Below are 21355 nucleotides of genomic sequence, written 5' to 3' on the forward strand. Positions count from 1 at the left end.
TAATAGAGGGAGCCAGCTGCGAAGGCCCCTGCTTTGTGGGGTGTCTTCCTCCAGCCCGAGCTTTGCTACACAGCTTGAGTAGCATGGCTCCCAGCAAATATTCTTTCATTCTTAGAGATCCTTTTTTCTCTCTGTGCCTCAGCTTCTTTGTATTCTTCTTCTCTAGTTCCTGTTTCATTTATCATCTCCTCCACCATATCCAGTCTGCTTTTAATACCCTCCATTGTGCTCTTCAATGATTGGATCTCCAACTGGAATTCATTCCTGAGTTCTTGAATATCTTTCCATACCTCCATTAGCATGTTAATGATTTTTATTTTGAATTCCCTTTTAGGAAGAGTCATGTGGTCCATGTCATATTTCCTAGGGGTTATATTAATTTTACTCTGTACCAGTTTCCTTTGGCATGTCATATTTGTGTATGGCACCCTCTCATGTCCAGAAGCTCTACTCTCCCTTATGCAATGTCAGGGGTCACAGGAGAGTGGGATTGGTGCCTGGGGGGAGGAAAGAGCTGTTTCCTGCTTCCCGGCTGCTATGCCTGTCTCCACTGCCTGAACCAGTGGGCCGAGCACACAGGTATAAGCTGTTGTCCCAGAGCAGCCCGATATGGATCCCTGCTTTCCACAAGCAGCTGGAATCTCAGTCTCTCCAGGAATTCTGCCTGTCTTAACTTTCCAACCCTGTAATCATGAGAGTATCATGAAAGAACAATGAAATGTAGGTTTGGCTCCCAGAGCAGATCTCTGGAGTTAGGTATTCTGTAGTCCCAGGCCTCCACTCCCTCCCTTCTCAGTTTCTCTTCCTCTCACTAGTGAGCAGGGGTGGTGGAAGGGTTTGGGTCTTGCCAGGCCACAACTTTGGTACATTACCCTATTCCGTGAGGTCTGCTCTTTTCTCCAGGTGTATGGAGTCTGGCACAGTCCTCTTTCCTGTTGCTCTCTCAGGATTAGTTGTATTAATTATATTTTTGTATTATATGTGATATTAGGAGGAAGTCTCTGTCTCACCTCTCACGCCGCCATCTTTAATCTCGCTTCTCTGCCCGTTTTTTAATTGGAGTGTCTTTTTGATAGTGAGTTGTATGAGTATTTTATATGTTTTGGATGTTAACCCCAAATTGAGTGTGTGTATGCATACATTTTCCACTATTCAGTATGTTATTCTTCTCTATGGCTGATAGTCCTTTGCCATACAAAGTGTTTAGTTTGATGTAGTCCCATTTGTTTATTTTAGCTTTTGTTGTCCTTGACTGAGGCAGGAGATCAAAAAATATTGCTAAGCCCAGAGTCAAAAAGCTTGCTGCCCATATGTTCTTCTAGGAATTGAATGGTTTCAGGTCTTACATTTAAGTCTTTAAATCATTTTGAGTTTATTTCTGTATACATTTTAGGAAAGTGGTCCTCCTTTTGATGTAACTGCCCAGTGTAATCCACACCACTTACTGAAGAGACTTTTACCCATTATATATTCTTACCTCCTCTGTCATAGATTAACTAACCATATAAGTGTGGGTTTAATTCTGGGCTCTTTATTTTGTTCCATTGATAAAAGGAACTGTTTCTGTGCCAATACCATAGTGTTTTGATTACCATAGCTTTGTAGTACAATTAGAAATTGGAGAGCATAATACTTCCAGCTTTGTTTCTTGATATTGCTTTGGTTGGGAACTTTTGAGGTTCCACAGACATTTGGGGATTATTTTTCCTAGTTGTGTGTAAAATGTGATTGGTAATTTTTTTCAGAATTCTAGCCTTTATTCTTTTAATATTCTTTTTATCAGTGAATGGGATAAGTTGGTATAGTCTTCAAATTATAAAATAATTTAGTCACAGAGATGGAAATATAGCATAGATAATGTAGCTTATAACACTGTAATATCTTCTTATGCTATGAGTACTTTGACAGAGATTGTATTGAATCTGTAGATTGCTTTGCATATTGTGGACATTGTAACAATATTAATTCTTCCAATCCATGAGTGTGGTTTATGTTTCCACTTGTGTAGTTTTCAGTTTCTTTCATCAATATTTTATGATTTTGAGCACATAGTTCTTTTACTTCTGTGGTTAACTTGATTCCCAAGTATTTTATTCTTTCGATGCATTTGTAAGTACGAATGATTTTGTAATTTCTTTTTCTTGTAATTCATTATTAGTGTATAGGAACACAGCAGACTTTTGAATATTGCTTTTGTATCCTGCACCTTTATTGAGTTAATTCATTACTTCTAATAGTTTTTTCAATGAATGCTTTAGAATTTTCTGTATATAATATCAAGCCATCTGCAGATAGTGACAGTTTTACTACTTCCTTTCCAATTTGGGTATCTTGTATTTTTCTTGCCTAATTGCAATGGCCAAGACTTTGAGTATAATGTTGAACAAAAGTGGCAAGAGAGGGTATCCTTAACTTGTTCCTGTCCTCAGAGGAAAAGCTTTCAACTTGCACTGTTGAGTATGATATCTGCTGGTTTGTCATATACAGCTGTTTTTATGTTTAGGTATGTTAATATCCACTTTGTTTTGAATTTTTATCATAAATGGATGTTGAAATTGTCAAATAATTTTTCTGCATCTGTTGAGATTTTCATTTGATTTTATTCTTCATTTTGTTAATGTGATGTGTCTAATTGATTACTTGTGGGTATTGAACTATCCCCACAGTAAATCCCACTTGATCATGATACCTGACTCTTTTGTTGTACTGTTGAAGTTCCCCTGTCCGGTCTCAGCTTATATGTGACCTCTTAGAAATGGCCTCCTTTAGCCTGGTCCTCCTGCCCATCATGAATTGCTATCTCAGTGCCCTGTTTAGTGACTTGATGTAACTTGTTACAACTGGAGTCTGTCTTCTTTATCTGTTTTCTTACTTTGTTAACTTTGGTCTTCTTTCCCTGCTGAAGACTGGTTTTGCACGATTGTATCCCCAAGGCCTGGCACAGCAGTAGCATAGCAAAAGAAATGAACTTTATTTTGAATATTTCAATATAATGAATTCTACAAAATACATACTTGGTCATTCAGTAACCCAAATATATAATTCCAAGGTATATTTCTTCCTCTTCCACATTTTCTGAAAACACTGCAGAGCCTTAAAGGTGAAGTGTGTGTCTTGTCATGTTAACAAGAGACTTTTGGACCCCACCCAATGGCAGGGGGTGGAAGTTGAATCAGCAAATGGGCAAAGATACAGTCAATCATGACTATATAATAAAGCCCTCAGCAACATTCATGAGATGAGTATCTCTGTCTCTCAGATCCTCCCTCTCTGTTAGAGAGAGCTTCCACACTTGGAGAACCAAAAAATGTCCATGTGTAACAAAGCCAATCCCCAGTCCCCAAGCTCCACAAGGATAGAAGATCCTTTATTTTTGAGCTTGTCCTGGGCAAGTGGTACCTATACAAATAGATATCACAGTGATGCACTAAGAATGCAGAAGAGATGTTGCCATGCTACATAAAAGACATCAGGGATTTTCCGTCAACTATGGAAGGCCCTTTGCATGGGACACAAAGCCATCAATGACCTGTCTTCTGCATAACCCTTCTGCCTTACTTTGCCTCTCTTTCTTTGAACTTTATGCTCTAGCATTTTTGAACCAGTAGTATTTCTTTGTATGTACTGTGTTATCTCCTGCTTCTCTGCCTTTGATTACATTATCTCTCTCCTTCTGATGCTCTCCCTGTCCCTCTTCTTCTTGGGTGATTCTTACTAATTCTATAAAACTCTTGCTGTGATTACCTTATGCAAAGGCTCCCCTTCTCTCATCTGTACTCTCTTAATGCCTTGTGAGCTCCTTGAGTTCAAAGATTGTGTATTAATACTTAAGCATACTGTAGCTACCTAAACGTTTGTTTTTAAAAAATCAAATGATGTGAATGTTTACATAGACTTTTGAACTTAGTTGCTGCTTCTCCTCTTAACTGATTTCTCTCTTCTGCATCTATTGCCCTTTGGCAACTGTAGTCTTTTGTCGTTAAGCCACTCAGGTCTACCATACCTTCTTACCCTGAAGTTCACTCAGCTCACTAGATGCATCATCTTTTCATTTAATACTGACAATATGCATTTCACATTTGAATTTTATCACCCCTACTTTTACTGTATCTGGGTCTTTTCCTTACATGTCATGAACTTTTTGAAGGAGGAGATATTTTTAGTTTACCATCATTGGCTAACATAATGCAAAAGGATTAAATTAATAGAACTTTTGGATGTTCACTCACAGTGACATTTGTGGATGTAGAAAAGTACATTCATAATGGTCAAGGAAGCTCTGATGTGTCTTTGAAACTCAGAATTCTACAAAGTTACACAGATAACTTCGTATTTTATTTTCCTTTCAGTGCCAATTTTTTCTTTTTAGTGTTCATTGGTTTAAAATATTTGCTTTCTATTGTTTATTCTAGGAAAAATATCATCAGCATTTTAGTAGTTTCAGGGATCAGAACTATTTTTTCATTGGAGATCTTTAACCTTAAAGGTAAAAATAGATGCAATACAGCTGTTCTCTTTCTAACGCCATCTTCTCCAGGACCCAGGAACCTGGCTCAAAATGATGGGGGAAATCCAGGTGAGCAGACCCTTAAGTATACTTATATTATTATTTTGGTTGCAAGCTAGCAGTCACATCACCATGGTGGATTTTTTTTCAACACGAGAGAAAGTTGTTTATTTATTCATTGTGACAGAAATTTTTTAAAATTTAGTTTTTATTGTAAAAACAAGCATATGGAAAACCTTAGATGTATGGAAAATGTCTTTGTGTTACTTTAGATCATCTCCTGAACTCTGTCAGTGTGTATCCTTGCATTTATATAGTCTTAGCTGGTAAATATCGGCTCTGTTGGCTTAACAGACAGGTCTTCATATACCAACATTGCATGCATACTTGTACTGTGGGCTGATGAATGAGTTTTAATTATGCAATGGTTATCTTAAACTCTTTTTTTTAAATATATAGGTTACCTTGGAGGGAGAAAACCAATAAGGGCCTTGAGTTAACTAATGATCCTGAGAATTTATCTTTGGGAAATTATTAAATAGAAGATAAAAGCTACATGCAATTTACCACTCTCAGTGAAAATTGGAAACAAAACAGCCTGTCTTAAGTTGCATGGTTAAGAATATGATGATATTGATCAATAAATAGGAGAGATGCCCTCACAAAAAAAGAAAAAAAAAGTACACACTTCCAATTGTAAAATAAATAAGTAACCGGGATGTAATGTATAGCATAAGGAGTATAGTCAAAATATTTTAACAACTTGGTATGGTGATAGCTGGTACCTAGAATTATCATATATATAAATGTTGAATCACTGTGTTGTACACCTGAAACTAATGTAATACTGTGTCAACTACCCTTCAATAAAAAATAATTATCTACAAAAAAAAAAAGGCATTTGACTAAAAAAAAAAAAAGAATATGATGATATGTCAGTTTGACGGCCTATTGTGTAGTGGTTAAATATAATCATTACCAGGGCTGATAAATATAGAACCATAGAATTACAGCTACAGAAAATATATATGGATCTGTACAAAAATTGAGACAGCTTTCCAAAAATGAACATAGTTAAATTAGAATGATGGAACTGTTGGATTCCCCTGAGGAAGGCGCCGCCCCAAATCACTCACCAAAGACGTTTCTTGATGCAACAAGCAAGAGGAATTTATTCGGAAGCCAACTAGTTGGGGTCCAAGTCAGCCCGTCGCAGCGGGTCTCAACGAGGACTCAGAGCACACAAAGCCAGAAGGTTTTATAGCATTTTCAAAAGGGGTAAAATTTTCCATAATCACAATACAGGGTTTTTTTCTATAGGCTCATAAATCTTTTGCTGGTGCCACATCCTGGGGTCTGATTAGATGAGATCACCTTCGGAATGTCTAGGGTGGTTCTAGTAAGATAAGCTAGGCGTGTATGATTAACTGATTTACGGTTGGCTAACTAAAGGTCACTACAATTGACACAGGCTAACTAACTTGTTTTTCAAGATTCTAATGATTTTCCTTCTTCTGGGTTAGGGGGTGGTATTTAGGCCTTAAGATGGCTGTACTTATGCTAACTTTTGATTCTTCAGATCCTACAGAACTATGTTGTGTCTTGCCATATTATCAAAAACATTTTGAGTATTTATTCAATTAGAAGTTAGGTCTGTCTGCTTTATAATGGGCTGCATCCTAAGTGTAGTTTGTGAGAGAAGAATAATTGAAAATGGTAGATCTTAGTGGAAAAACAGTAACTTAATACCAAAAAGAAGAGTTGTTTCCATAAAAATACTTAAATGGAACATTTTCCCTGGAGAGATGTTTTTCCTTGAAAAGACCATGCTCTACAAAACAAGAAAGGTAATTAGGCAAATTCCAACTATTGAATGACACTGTACAGCAAGTTAATATTTTTAAATTGGTGTGAAGAGACAGTTTTTTGTAAGTGATGTTACAGTGTAGTGACTGAGAGTCAGGTAACTTGATGTTTTTGCTCAGATTCTGTTAATCCATAGCTTTATGATGATCTTAAACACACTGGGCCAAGTTTATTCATCTGAGAAATGAGTGTTTGGACTAGGTGACCCTTTAGGTCTCTTTCATAAGATTCCATAACATTAATTAATAGTAGGATTTTGGCCAATTACATGAGCTGAGTTTAGGTAGTGGGAGAGATCAGAATTAGTTGAGTGAAATTCAATCAATGTCTTTTAATTGTAATTCTACATAACATGAGATACACCTTCCCAAATTTTTAAATACATGATACAATATTGTTCACTGTAGGCATACTGTTGTGCAACAGACCTCTAGAGCAATTTAATCTTGCAAAACTGAAACTCTGTACCTATTAAGAAATAAATGCATTTGGTCAATAAATATGAGAGATACCCTCTCAAAAAAAAAAAAAAAAAAGGAAAAGAGGAGATATACCACTATTTGAGTCAAAAAAAAAAAATGCTTGTTCTCCCCCTCCTTCCACTGCCTGGAAACTACCATTTTACTCTCTGTTTCTGTGAATTTGACTATTTCAGATAACGATAGAAATGGAGTCATGCATTATCTGTCTTTATGTGCATAGTATGTTCAAGGTTCATCCATGCTGAAGCATGTGACAGGATCTTTCTTTCTTTTAAGACTAATATCCAGTGTATGTTTATGCTGTATCTTGTCTACCCATTTATGCATAGAATGATATTTAGGTTTTCTTCACCTCTTAGCTATGTTGAATGCTGTGGTAGTGAACAAGAGTGCTATCTGTTCAAGATTCTGTTTTCAATCCTTTGGGGTGTATATCAAGAAGTGGGATTGCAGGATCATATGATAATACTTTGAGAAACCTCCATACTGTTTTTCATCACAGATGCAAAATTTTGTTTTACTACTAGCAGTCCACAAGGATTCCAGTTTCTTTCCTGGGAACAGGCTGCAAGGCTAGGAGAGCACTTTCACTGAATAGGGCCTGGGGCCTCGGTTGTGCATATGGACCTTTGAACAGTGGGTAGTGATTGACAGGGCAGCATTTGAGAAAGTGGAATACAGATCAAAGTCCCTTATTTGTGCTTGGGCCACCGTGACTTATACGGCTCATAGAGAAAGCCATTTACTTCCTGCCTGGCCCTGGAGAGTAGGTTTCCTTTCTGGGACCTGCTCATACACTGTCTTTTAAACAATTTCCTACAAAAGACAGGGTGTATGTGAGGAATCCCAGGTGCCCCATGTTAGAGGTAAGCATTCTGCTCATCATACTCTGGATTAGAATGCTTAACCTGCAGCCTAAAGCTCACCCTCACCCTCACTCTACCCCTCAGTCCTCATTCCTCACCCTCAGCCTCACCCACACCTCACAGTAAAGCTGAACCTAAACTTACCCGAGTATATGAACTCCAACGAAAGTGATCACTTCACCCTAAGTCTAACCTGAACCCTGCCCTAAACTGGAACCTCACTCTCATCCCCAGGGATTTGCAGTGGATACATCCAAAGGAGGGCACTTCAATGATGGAGCACTTCCATGAGCATTGGTGTTCCACAGACCCATGAGGCCACAGTGGGAATGGCGAGTACTGCTTCCTAGAGACAGAATCTACTTGGGAGGAGAGCAGGTTCCCCCTTCAGGGCCTGGTGCCTCAGCCCTGGGTGTGATTTAGCTGAGGTGGGAGCTGACCGCCTTGGCAGCATTAGGGAAAATGGAACCCAGATCCAAGGTGTGTGTTTCTTTATTGAGACATGGTTACCCACATGGCTGACAGAGAAGCCATTCAGGTCATAACCGGCCCTTTCGAGTGTGGGTCCTACTCCTGTGCTGTACTGTAGCCACATTCCTAGAAAAGCAGTTGCTTAGGGAGAATGCCAAATGGCAGCTCTCTAAGCCCAGCAATACCTTTGGTAATATGGGTATGGGAATGGTTGACCTGAAGACTACTCCTCACTCTCACCCTAAACCTCACCCACACCTCACTGATGACATGGAGCTAAACTGAACCCTGGCACTAATCCTAAACCAGTGAGCTAACTAAGCAAGGCTAAATTTCACACTACACTTAACCTTAACGTGACCCAATGCCTTGCCCTGAACCCTAACCTCACCCTCATTTGACCCTCATTGTTAAGTGAAAGACTTAATACTTCCCTAAACTAAACTACTTTCCTAATTCTAACCAAAACATACATCCACATTAAATCTAACCCTTGTCAAACACTAATTTAACAAGTAACCATAACCCAGCACATGAGATCTCCCTCACCATGACCCACAACTGACTCGGTTAGATTCATATGGTAAAGAGAACTCCACATTATAATTTCATCTCACTGACAATATCATGCAAAATTTACCTTGGAGAGAGTCTTCCCCATTAAAACTGGTTCCCCTCATTCTAAAACCGTGCCTAACTCTATCTCTAATTGTAACTCTTATGCTTATCACAAACACGAATCCTCACCCACATGTCACATAAACCCTAACACACATACACACACACACACACACACTCAAAATCCCTTACCCTTATACCTTAAACCTTAGTCCTTACACTCAAACTAACTATGAATATTAAAATTAACCATTGCCTGCACCAACCATGTCACTGTAACCCTTACCCAGAAAACCTTAGTCTGAAACCTGATTCCATACCACAAAGCCCTGGAGGGAAAACCAAAACCTAATAACCACTGGAACCAAACCCAGCCCCAGGATGGTTCCCTAAGCATGAGCCTCACACATGAACCCCAACATAAATCCCTAAGCAAATCCAAACCCTTAACACAGCACCCATCAGAACCCTGAGAGCTAACACTTTGAATTTCATCCTGATCCCAGACAAGGACCCAGGGGAATAGAGACGTTAAGGCTGGATGGATGCAGGAAGTTTGGGTGCAACCTGTACTGGGGCTCACACATTTGGATGTGCCGTGGCAGAGCACCCCATGTATGTGTATATATGCCTGAACCCCTAGTGTTTACTGTCTGTGATACAGGTTTCCAGGGCTGGGCAGTGCACACCCTCTAGTGGGGGACATTGCAAGTGCAGCAGTGTTGCCTGCAGATTCCATGACGCCGCAGAGGTGACTGTTTCCTAGAGACAGAATGTGCTTGGTGAGGGGAGCAGGTTCCCACTTCAGGGCCTGGTGCCTCTGCCGAGGGAGTAATTTTGGTGAGGTGGGAGCTGACCACCTTGGCAGTATTAGAGAAAATGGAACCCTGATCCAAGCTACAGGGTGTTTCTTTCCTGGGACATGGTAATAACCCATGTGGCTGATGGAGAAAGCCAGTCAGTTCCTTCCCAGCCAAGGTGAATATGGGTCCTGCTCCTGTGCTGTACTGTAGCCACGTTCCTAGAAAGGCAGGGCCTCTGCAAAGAAGGCCAAACGGCAGCAGTCTGAGCCCAGCACTACCCTTATGAATATGGGTATGGGAATGGTTGACCTGAAGACTCCTCCACTCTCATCCTAAGCATTACTGCTCACCCCTCACACTGTATGCCTCACCCACACCTCACTGATGACATAGATCTAAATGGACCCTGACACTAACCCTTTCCCCTTAAGCTAAATCCATGCAAAGCCATAATTTAATGTTATGCCTAATTGAAAGCTTTGCCCTTAACCCTAACCTCGCCCTCATTGATCTTCACTGTTAACTGAAAGACTCAACCCATCTACCCTCACATAAACCACTACCATAGCTCTAACCAAAACCCAAGCCCACACTAAATCCAGCCACTCATTAAACACTAATTTAAGATGTAACCATAACTCAGCACACACAATCACCCTAAGCGTGACCCACAGGTGACTCATTTAGTTTTCTATGGCCCAGAGAATTCCACGTTGTGATTTTCTCTTGCTGCCAATATCTTGCCTAAGTTACCTTGGAGAGCGTCTTCCCCATTAAAACTGGGTCCCCTCATTCTAACTCTACCCTTCATCCTACCTCTTACCCTTTTCACAGACCCCAGCACTCACCCACATATCACTTTAAGCCTAACACACTCACAAACACATCCTCAACACACACAACACAGACAACCACACACAGCACACTCATAACACATACAACCACACACATCACAACACACACAAAATAAAATAATGCAGTGCACAACACACAAACCACACACACTTTCCACACTTCACACAACACCAACACACAGAACCCAACAGATACACCACACACAACACACACAACCGCACATATAACACAACATACAACACACACTGAACACACACAACATACACAAGCACACACCACACACAAAAAACACGACACAGAAATACAACACACAAACCACACCACACAGAAACACACAGAAGAAAACACACACCACACACAATAAACAGAACCCAAAGCTCACACATAACACACACAGCACAGACAACACACACCACATACAAAACAAATACAACCACACAAAATTACCACAAATCACACAGGACACAGACAACACAGCACAGAACCACACACAGCACACAAAATGTGACAACACAGATAAGACACACATCATCACACAACAAACATAAAGCTCACTACCATATGCACACAGCATACACTGCACACAACAAACACAACACAACCCACAATGAAGAACACAAAACACACAAAACCTCACACAGCAAACACAATATAACACTACAGAAAACACCCAACACACATAACACAACATAGAACAGACACACAATAAAACCATCACAGCAAAACACAAATCAACACAAACTCTACACACACAATACACAACACAAAAAACAGTCACTGACAACCACACCCAAAACACACAACAAATCACCCACAACCACAGACAGAAAACACATCTCACAACACACACCAAATTCACACAACCAAACCCACACAGAAGCACACACAATCCACAATCCACATGCAAAACAGATATCATGCAAAAGAACACACACAACACACAACACAAAGAACCCAGAACACATGCAATACACATTTCACACAACACAACCACACACCTAGAACATACACCATACACACAGCCAGCACAGCACAAATCACAAAACAGTCACACACAACAAACACAAATACACAACACTCAGAACACAAAATTAAAGTCACGCACAACCCTCAAAACAGAGACCACCGAACACACATACATACACAACACACAGTAAACCATACACACAACACACAGAACCCAGAACACAAAACATAACACACAATGCATAGACGCATCACACACTGCACACGACCCAGAAAACCACATACAACACACACAACCATGAACACAACATGCAACCCAACAGATACAAAACATATAATACACAAAGACACACTGAACCCACATAACACACAGCACACTACCACCCACAACCACACACATACATACAACACAACACACAGAAACACAGCACAACATACACTGCAATCAACAAAGAACCCAAACCACATACATCACACACCCAACACAGACAACACAGACAGGATACAACACACACAGACACACAACCACAGAAACACCACCACACACAAAACATACAGATCACAGACAACAGAACACACAACACACAATAACACACAGCACACACAATGTAACACAACAGAAATCAGACATAATCACACAACAAACACCACAAAAGACTCACTGCCATATACACACAACAAACAACACACTATACACACAATACAAAACCCAACAAGCACAACATAGATCACATACAACCACACACAACACACACAAACAACATGCACACACCACACACACAAAAATAAACACATCAATACCCATAACACAAAACACACACAACATACAAGACACAACAAACATGACCCACAAAACATACAACACACCTCACACAAAAATAAACATCACAACACAGAACACACACTACACACAGTACAAACACAACACACACAAAACAACACAACCTGCACCCACATTACACACAACCACACAGAGAACATACACAACCACTCAACACACACACAGCACAACACACAAAATGACACACACCACACATATCAAATCACATAACAGCACACAATATATACAAACCACACTTCACAGAGTCCACACAACACACACAATGAAGCACACTGAATAAGCACAAGCACATACAGACAACACATCTCACATCACACACAATTCAAACAAGCAATGACACACACAACCTCTCAAACACAACCACACACAAATAATAATCACACACAGAAAACTCACACAACACATACAAAACAACACACAACACACAACAAAAACTCACAACTGACTTTTCACACTCTACACACAACACACACAACTACGCCAGACAAACCAAACATAAGTACATACACAGGCAGCACAACAGAACACACAACACACAAACACACAACACAACAGTTACAAGACACACAACACCCACAGCAAACATCATATACAACACACAAAGCAGACCAAAGAACACACACACCATATGCAACAAACACAGCACAAACAACCAATATAACACACAACATGCAACACACACAGACCACACAACACACACACCATACACAAAATACACCACACAGAATACCAAACCATCAAAACACACAACACAGAACACAATATATAACAACACATAAAACAAAGAACAGACATAACAAACTACACACAAAATGGAAAACCACAGACACAAAACAACACACAACCATGCACACACCACAAGCAACACAACACAAAACAACACAATACACAGAACACAGGTAATAACACACAGAACACATACACAACACACAACCACACAACACAGAACACAGAAAACACTAAGCACACACAACACAACACACAAAGCAGTCTACACACACTAAACAACACATGCACAACCACACTCACAAGAAACAACACACACAGACATACATCACAACAGACACAAAAGATACAACACATACAACACACAAAGACACACTCAATGCACACAACACACAACACACTGAACATGCCCAACTCAGCACACAGAGCACACAGAAGCTTACACACACATCACAACACACACACCACACACAAAAAATCACACACAACTAAGTATTGTCATGGTTGTTTCCTTTGGACTCATTTTTATTTCTGCTCCAATTAATATATGTTTGAACTTTCAGATCAGTTTCCAAAAATGTTTTTTTTTCTGTTATATTAACTTTGTATAATGGAAGGTATTAACTAAGTAAAAATTTGAATGTAAATCTTTTTTCCATAGATTCTGGGACCCCTTTATGGAGTTTGTTAAAGTTTCCAGAAAGGTTCCTGTGACCCTGGAAACTTTCTAAGGTACATTAAAATTCTCAGAAATGTTTTGGTCCTGGAGAGTATCCAGAGTTTGTTAAAATTCCTAGAAAGATTCTGAGTTCCTGAAAAGATTCTATGTTTTTTTTTTAAATTCCCAAAAAGGTTCTAGGGTTCCAGAAAGGCTTCAGGATAGTTATACTGGGAGTTCACAGTGGTGGCAGCTATTATGGGACTCAAAGAGAAAGGATTCCATTGTCCACAAGAAGTGGCAGCCATTAGGAGGTTCACAAAACCTTGACTTGGGATTTGGGGAAATAATCTAAGACAAGAAATTCACACTGTGTTGACCATCAAAATCAAAATTTAAATCTAAGAACACACAACTCAGACTACTAAAAGCCATCAGAGAGTTCAGCACTGTAAAGAAATCTTCCTGTGAAAAAAATAAGGGATTTATTGCTAATGTGAATCTCAAAAGCCAAAGCCACAAACTGAGTGGGCATAGGTCAAACACTTAAAAGCTGGTAAGAGTGCTGATACATTAACTCTAGGACTTTTGTGCTAGGATAAGATGGTCATGGAATAGGTTAGACTGAGACTAGGTCATCCACCAAACTCCAGAAAATTTCCATGCAGTGAGGTATACTGTGAAGCACCACAAAATCCCCAAACCCAAGGGCTCTTATGTACTAATTTGGTTCCGAGATGCCCAAGTCTTACCTAAAAAAATGGGACCCTAAAGTGTTGGGAGCAAACCTGTGGGCCTTTAGGCAGACTCGGTCACAAAAGCCTTAAGACAACAGCAACGTTTGAGTAAAGTCTTTCCTGTAAAGTCAGCAACAATGAATCCATCCACACGTTAGAAACAAGTTTTCCCCTATTACCAAGAAACAAATTTAGTGAACTCCTAGGTTAGAGCTAGGGGTTAAGTTACCTAGCAACATTTGCATTTCTAAGTTAGAGTTAGTGGTTAGGCTACCTCACAGCATGTGCCTTTTCTGTCCTTTGTTAAGCAAGAAACATCCTCTGCCCCAGGGGAATGCCCCTCCCTTCAAGCCTCCCTCCCAAGGGCCCCCACCCCCAAAATGGAGAACTTCCCGCTTCTCTTCCGGGTCCTCTGTTCCCGCCGGCGCCACCTAAGGTCCAATTATCTCCTGACCCACCCCTTACTTGCTAACCTGTATAAATTGAGCCTACAAACAATAAACTGTGCCAGCTTGATCAGACATCCTGTCTTGCCGGTTGTTCTTTGTGTCCCTTGCCCCATTCTTTTTTTTTTTCAATTCTCTCCTCCAGGTCGTCGACCCCCGTTGATAGTCCTGCAGGTCGGGACACTAAAGTTTTAAAGAATTGAGTTCTCCACCTTCTCGTGTAACTGCTTATTTTATATCTAAGGACCATGGACTTGGAAGCCATAAGTATCTACAAAAATGGCACAACTTACCAAGACAACCTAGAATTACAGTGACCATTACAGAGAATGTCCAGTGAGGCAAGATTGTTCTTTTAAGAAGTGTACTTGAATGCAAGGGTTTTCAAATCAACAGAATGGGATTCCTATTTTAATTGGCATGGACAAGCCCCAAAAGTCTTCAAAATTCTAAAATAGCTTCATTGAAAGATTCATTGCAAAAGGCTAGTGGCAATTAAAGACACAAGTGTCTAAAACAGAATTCATAAAACTGATGTGACTCCTAATACTCTCCTATCCTCCTTTACCTTAGCACCCAGTCTAGTAACCCTGTATCTGAATTGCCTTTCCACTCTGAAAAGACTACAAGACCATAAATCAAAATCCACCAAGATAGTGGCCTTACAACTGAAAGAACTTCAAAGCCAGAAACCTGAAGTACCTGGGCCTCCGCATTTGCAACCTCCTGGAAGTCAGTCATCAAACCACTGGCCCAGAAGTCTAATTTGCAATCCACTGGGACACTGGAAAAAAGATTCTCTCAAAGGCTTTGTCAAGTCCTTCCACATCAACCCAAATGCTCCCATATCTACCTTCAAAGGAAGGTCCCTCCCAGGGTGATAGGACCCTGAGGGATTCACCAGTAAACTGCCAACAGTTAACTTCCTTAAACACCAAGGGGAAACTAAGAGTTTTAAGGTTTTAAGGAAAACCTTGCCAAATTCTGGTAGATACCAGGGTTAACTTTCTCCTTTAAACTCCACTTGCTTAAGAGCTTACAGATGGTATCCTGGGAAAACCGGCAGACACCAGCAAGAGGGAAGAATTCTTACCAGAGCTAGCTCTCTCAGGTCTCTGCAGTTCCTGGTAGAGAGGAAGATAAAATTTCATGTACCTTCCTTTCCAAATCCAGACTCTTGTGAATTTGGTTTTGGGGTACACATTGCTTACTGGCCCTTTCACTCTCAAGGGCAGCTATCTCCTTGTTGTTTGTCCAGTTTTGTGTCCTGAGAACTTGGCTTGGTTTCTGCCTTCCTGGGACATACAGGTTGTCTATTCTTGCATTTGCAGGCAACTCAACCATCAGGTTGGGGCCCCAAAATATGGCTAGACAGGAATGTGGGTGGTACTCCATGTGCAGCTAAGATTGTACCAACTGTTGACGGCTCTCAGAGAACTGTCTGTCTTTCTTTTGGTTATCTTTGATAGTGGTTTTGGATATTGAAAGGATAGTATCTTTTCCACCCTCTTTGGAGATACGTCTGTCACTGGTAGGGTTATTCAGTACTGCCAGGAATGTTTACTGTTTGTCCTGTCTGAAACATGACAAGATATTTGAAAGGATTTTTTTATTTTTAATTAGCTGTATGTTCAGAAGTTGGCCCAATTGGAAGCTGATATTCAAAGCCTGATATGAACTATTTTTAGGTCTTTTCCCCTAAGCTAAAATGAAACTATGTACCTGGAGGGAAAGAAAAACATTAAAAGACAAACAGCTCTAAATCTAGAACACAGGAATCTTCTGCTTTGTATGCTAGTTGAAGATCATCTCCCTGATAGAAAGAAGCAATTGAAGATAATGTAGTTGTATGGGTGGGGCAAGCCCTTGATATCATTCATGTTGAAACCCAATTCTTTGAGGAATTAAAAACAACTGCCCTACAAATTGATCAAGAATTTATTACATAGCTCTGTCTGCCTTCAGGTCATACCTCACTTGGGATTCTTCAATTCTGTAAGATTTTGAGAAAATAAAATTTTCTATCAAGTATATAGTGGCTCATATATGTTTATATGTCTGGATTTCATGGAATCTAGATGATACTCTTAAATGAAGTGGTGTATCAATAGAAAGACAAGTCTTGTAAACAAGGGTTATGTTATTGTGCTTATGAGTGTAAAAAGAAGACAAAAAATCCAACTGCAGGAGGCCTATTTTTGTTCTTATGGTAAGCAGGGTTGGGGGAGTGAAGGACTATAGATCTACTTCTAATGTATTGTTTCTTGAAACATTAATATTCATTCTGTACTGCCAGAAATGCTTGTGAAGCCCTGTCACTCTAATTCAAAAATGCTTTTGAGGGGGCTCCACACTGTCTGCTCTGAAATGGGACCCTGCTATTCTTACTTGCAAACTGTCAACATGAGGCAGGAACTAACTGTCAGTAAGATTTGCTTTTATGAAAATATACAGTGATTGGGAAACCCCAACTTCTGTAAATCCAAGTTCTTATCATTTCTTATACCTCTCTTGTTCTCGTGCCTTATGAAAAGAGGATAGCAACCACTAGGGCTTCTCATTCACTCTTATGTTGACTTTCAATTTGCAGATGATTTGTTCAACTGCTGCATTTGCAGAATTAGTTTGTGACTGTAGGTTATAAGAGAACCTAATAGGATTACCAAACTTTTTCTCCTCCCACTCTTAAAAGTTTCCATTATATACAAAATGAGTGCCTTCTGGAATTTTTCCCCCATTTCAATACACTGGAGAGTCAGAAGATGGAATCAATTTTATAGACAAGGATTGAATAAAAAGATCTGTCTTATTAATTGTTCGGTATCTCCATTTCACTTGTGGTCTCTTCAGTATCTACAAACACGGAGTCACTGCCCTGGCCCCCAGGCTGCAGGTTCCTGGAACTGCTCCTTTGGAAACACTGTGCCCACAGAGAGGGGAGGACACTGAGCAACAAGTTTTGTAACTGAAAAAAACCTGGGCAGCTCAATCTTGGTAATTATAGGGGCACCACTTGAAACTGGGACCCACCAATGCTTATCTGCACTTATTGTTTCAAATGTCTGTTAGACCAGACACGTGTCGGTGTGGGGAGCACACATTTCAGGACGTAGGGCCCTGGAACCGGCTCTGTGCTGTCTGCTCACACCCCTTCTCTGTCAGACGGTCTGGAAAGTTTATTGAACTGAAGCATTTCTCATGTACAGAGAGGGAGAAACTGGGGGTACAGAAGGAAGGGCATTTATCATTCTTTCCACATTAGAATCACATACCACCAACCACCTGGAAAATGACAAAATTTTAATAGAATTTCAGTCTGCCACGAGCATGGCTGTCCCCCAGGACACACAATTACATGTTGCCCATGAAGCCTTTACAACTCTCTCATCATCCTGCATGTCCATTTCTGCCACAGTATTGTGCACATTCTTTCTGCAGATCAACTGTCACATTGGTCTAAAATTGCTAGTTTCCCAGTGTATTTACCAGTGTGAATTCTTAGCAGGAATTCTGTATTTTACCTAATGCTGTAATACCTAGCAAATGGAGGTATTCAAGAACTTGTTTAATAAATGAATGAACAAATGAATTACTATAAATGAGCATAAATAATGCTTCATTTACTTCTTTAATATACCACTTACTTGCATAGATAAGCACTAAAAATCATAACAAACTAGTAAGTAGATGCATTATTCCTTAAGAAGTTAAAATAACCAAGTTGAGAAAAAAGAAGAGTAGTTCATGCCAAATTTTCTAAGACAAAACTGAGAAATGTCTTAAAAATCTTTGGAGGCTTTGGTTTTAATGGAGGCAGCGGAAAGGCGTGATTTTCATAGTGAAGAAAAAAAGGTGAGTAACATATTCTGATTTTGTTATCATTAATCTACAATTACATGAAGAGCATTATGTTTACTAGGCTCTCCCCTACACCAAGTCCCCCCAACAAACCCCATTACAGTCACTGTCCATCAGCATAGCAAGATGTTGTAGAATTACTACTTGTCTTCTCTGTGTTGCACAGCCCTCCCCTTTCCCCTACCCCCCACATTATACATGTTAATCATAATACCCCCTTTCTCTTCCCCGCCTTTATCCCTCCCTACCCTCCCATTCTCCCCAGTCTCTTTCCCTTTGGTAACTGTTAGTCCATCTTGGGTTCTGTGATTCTGCTGCTGTTTTCTTCCTTCAGTTTTTCCTTTGTTCTTATACTCCAGAGATGAGTGCAATCATTTGGTATTTGTCTTTCTCCACTTGGCTTATTTCACTGAGCATAATACCCTCTAGCTCCATCCATCTGAGACTTTCATTTCCCCTTTGTATGTCCATGGCTCCTTTATCGAATATTAATTGACCATATATGTTTGGGTTAATATCTGGAATCTCTAATCTGTTTCACTGGTCTGTGGCTCTGTTCTTGTGCCAGTACCAAATTGTCTTGATTACTATGGCTTTGTAGTAGAGCTTGAAGTTGGGGAGTGAGATCCCCCCTAGTTTATTCTTTTTCAGGATTGCTTTGGTTATTTGGGGTCTTTGGTGTTTCCATATGAATTTTTGAACTATTTGTTCCTGTTTGTTGAAGAATGTTGTTGGTAATTTGATAGGGATTGCATCAAATCTGTACATTGTTTGCAGGATGGCCATTTTGACAATATTAATTCTTCCTAGCCAAGAGCATGGGATGAGTTTCCATCTGTTAGTGACCTCTTTAATTTCTCTTAAGAGTGTCTTATAGTTTTCAGGGTATAGGTCTTTCACTTCTTTGGTTAGGTTTATTCCTAGGTATTTTATTCTTTTTGATGCAATTGTGAATGGAATTGTTTTCCTGATTTCTCTTTCTATTGGTTCATTGTTAGTGTATAGGAAAGCCACAGATTTCTCTGTGTTAATTTTGTATCCTACAACTTTGCTGTATTCCGATATCAGTTCTAGTAGTTTTGGAGTGGAGACTTTAGGGTTTTTTATGTACAATATCATGTCATCTGCAAATAGTGACAGACTTCTTCTTTACCAATCGGGCTTCCTTGTATTTCTTTGTTTTCTCTAATTGCCATGGCTAGGACCTCCAGTACTATGTTAAATAACAGTGGGGAGAGTGGGCATCCCTGTCTTGTTCCCAATCTCAGAGGAAAAGTTTTCGGCTTCTCGCTGTTCAGTATAATGTTGGCTGTGGGTTTATCATATATGGCCTTTATTATGTTGAGGTACTTGCCCTCTCCTCCCATTTTGCTGAGAGTTTTTATCATGAATGGATGTTGAATTTTGTCAAATGCTTATTCAGCATCTATGGAGATGATCATGTGGTTTTTGTCTTTCTTTTTGTTTATGTGGTGGATGATGTTGATGGATTTTTGAATGTTGTACCATCCTTGCATCCCTGGGATGAATCCCACTTGGTCATGGTGTATGATCCTTTTGATGTATTTTTGAATTCGGTTTGCTAATATTTTGTTGAATATTTTTGCATCTACATTCATCAGGGATATTGGTCTGTAATTTTCTTTTTTGGTGGGGTCTTTGCCTGGTTTTGGTATTACGGTGATGTTGGCTTCATAGAATGAGTTTGGGAGTATTCCCTCCTCTTCTATTTTTTGGAAAACTCTAAGGAGAATGGGTATTATGTCTTCTCTGTCTGTCTGATAAAATTCCGAGGTAAATCTGTCTGGCCCCGGGGGTTTTGTTCTTGGGTAGTTTTTTGATTACTACTACAATTTCTTTGCGCGTAATTGGTTTGTTTAACTTTTGTGTTTCTTCCTTGGTCAGTCTTAGAAGGTTGTATTTTTCTAGGAAGTTGTCCATTTCTTCTAGGTTTTCCTATATGTTGGCATATAGGTTTTCATAGTAGTCTTTAATAATTCTTTGTATTTCTGTGGAGTCTGTCGTGATTATTCCATTCTCGTTTCTGATTCTGTTGATGTGTGTTGATTCTCTTTTTCTCTTAATAAGTTTGGCTGGAGGCTTATCTATTTTGTTTATTTTTTTAAAGAACCAGCTCTTGGTTTCATTGATTTTTTCTATTATTTTATTCTTCTCAATTTTGTTTATTTCTTCTCTGATCTTTATTATGTCCTTCCTTCTTCTGACTTTAGGCCTCATTTGTTCTTCTTTTTCCAGTTTCGCTAATTGTGATGTTAAGACTATTCATTTGGGATTGTTCTCCCTTCTTTAAGTATGCCTGGATTGCTGTATACTTTCCTCTTTAGACTGCTTTTGCTGCATCCCACAGATGTTGGGGCTTTGTATTGTTGTCATTTATTTCCATATAGTCCTTGATCTCTATTTTGATTTGTTCGTTGATCCATTGATTATTTAGGAGCATGTTGTTAAGCCTCCATGTGTTTGTGAGCCTTTTTGCTTTCTCTGTACAATTTATTTCTAGTTTTATATCTTTGTGATCTGAAAAGTTGGTTGGTAGAATTTCAGTCTTTTTGAATTTACTGAGGCTCTTTTTGTGGCCTAGTATGTGGTCTATTCTGGAGAATGTTCCATGTGCACTTGAGAAGAATGTGTATC

General features: G+C 39.6%; 1 protein-coding gene across 13 annotated transcripts in view; it reads left to right on the top strand.

Annotated features, from left to right (window-relative positions):
- The window catches only part of LOC108394675 (uncharacterized), an 83047-nt gene that overhangs the window by 11573 nt on the left and 50119 nt on the right, over positions 1–21355 (top strand). For 2 of the 13 annotated variants that reach the window (XR_012129010.1, XR_012129026.1), the window contains 3 exons: positions 7956–8053; positions 13663–13733; positions 14988–20791. The exons of 4 other annotated variants lie outside the window; for them this stretch is intronic. Coding sequence is in view for 5 of the 9 variants with exons in the window: in XM_017656401.3 (XP_017511890.1) it covers positions 4538–4576; positions 13663–13715 (92 nt within the window). In the remaining 4 variants the exon portion in view is untranslated. 7 more of the 13 variants (XR_001852491.3, XM_017656401.3, XM_073231032.1 and 4 more) reach the window with 7 other exon arrangements.

The sequence above is a fragment of the Manis javanica genome, chromosome 1, assembly GCF_040802235.1.
Source record: "Manis javanica isolate MJ-LG chromosome 1, MJ_LKY, whole genome shotgun sequence".
NCBI lineage: Eukaryota > Metazoa > Chordata > Mammalia > Pholidota > Manidae > Manis > Manis javanica.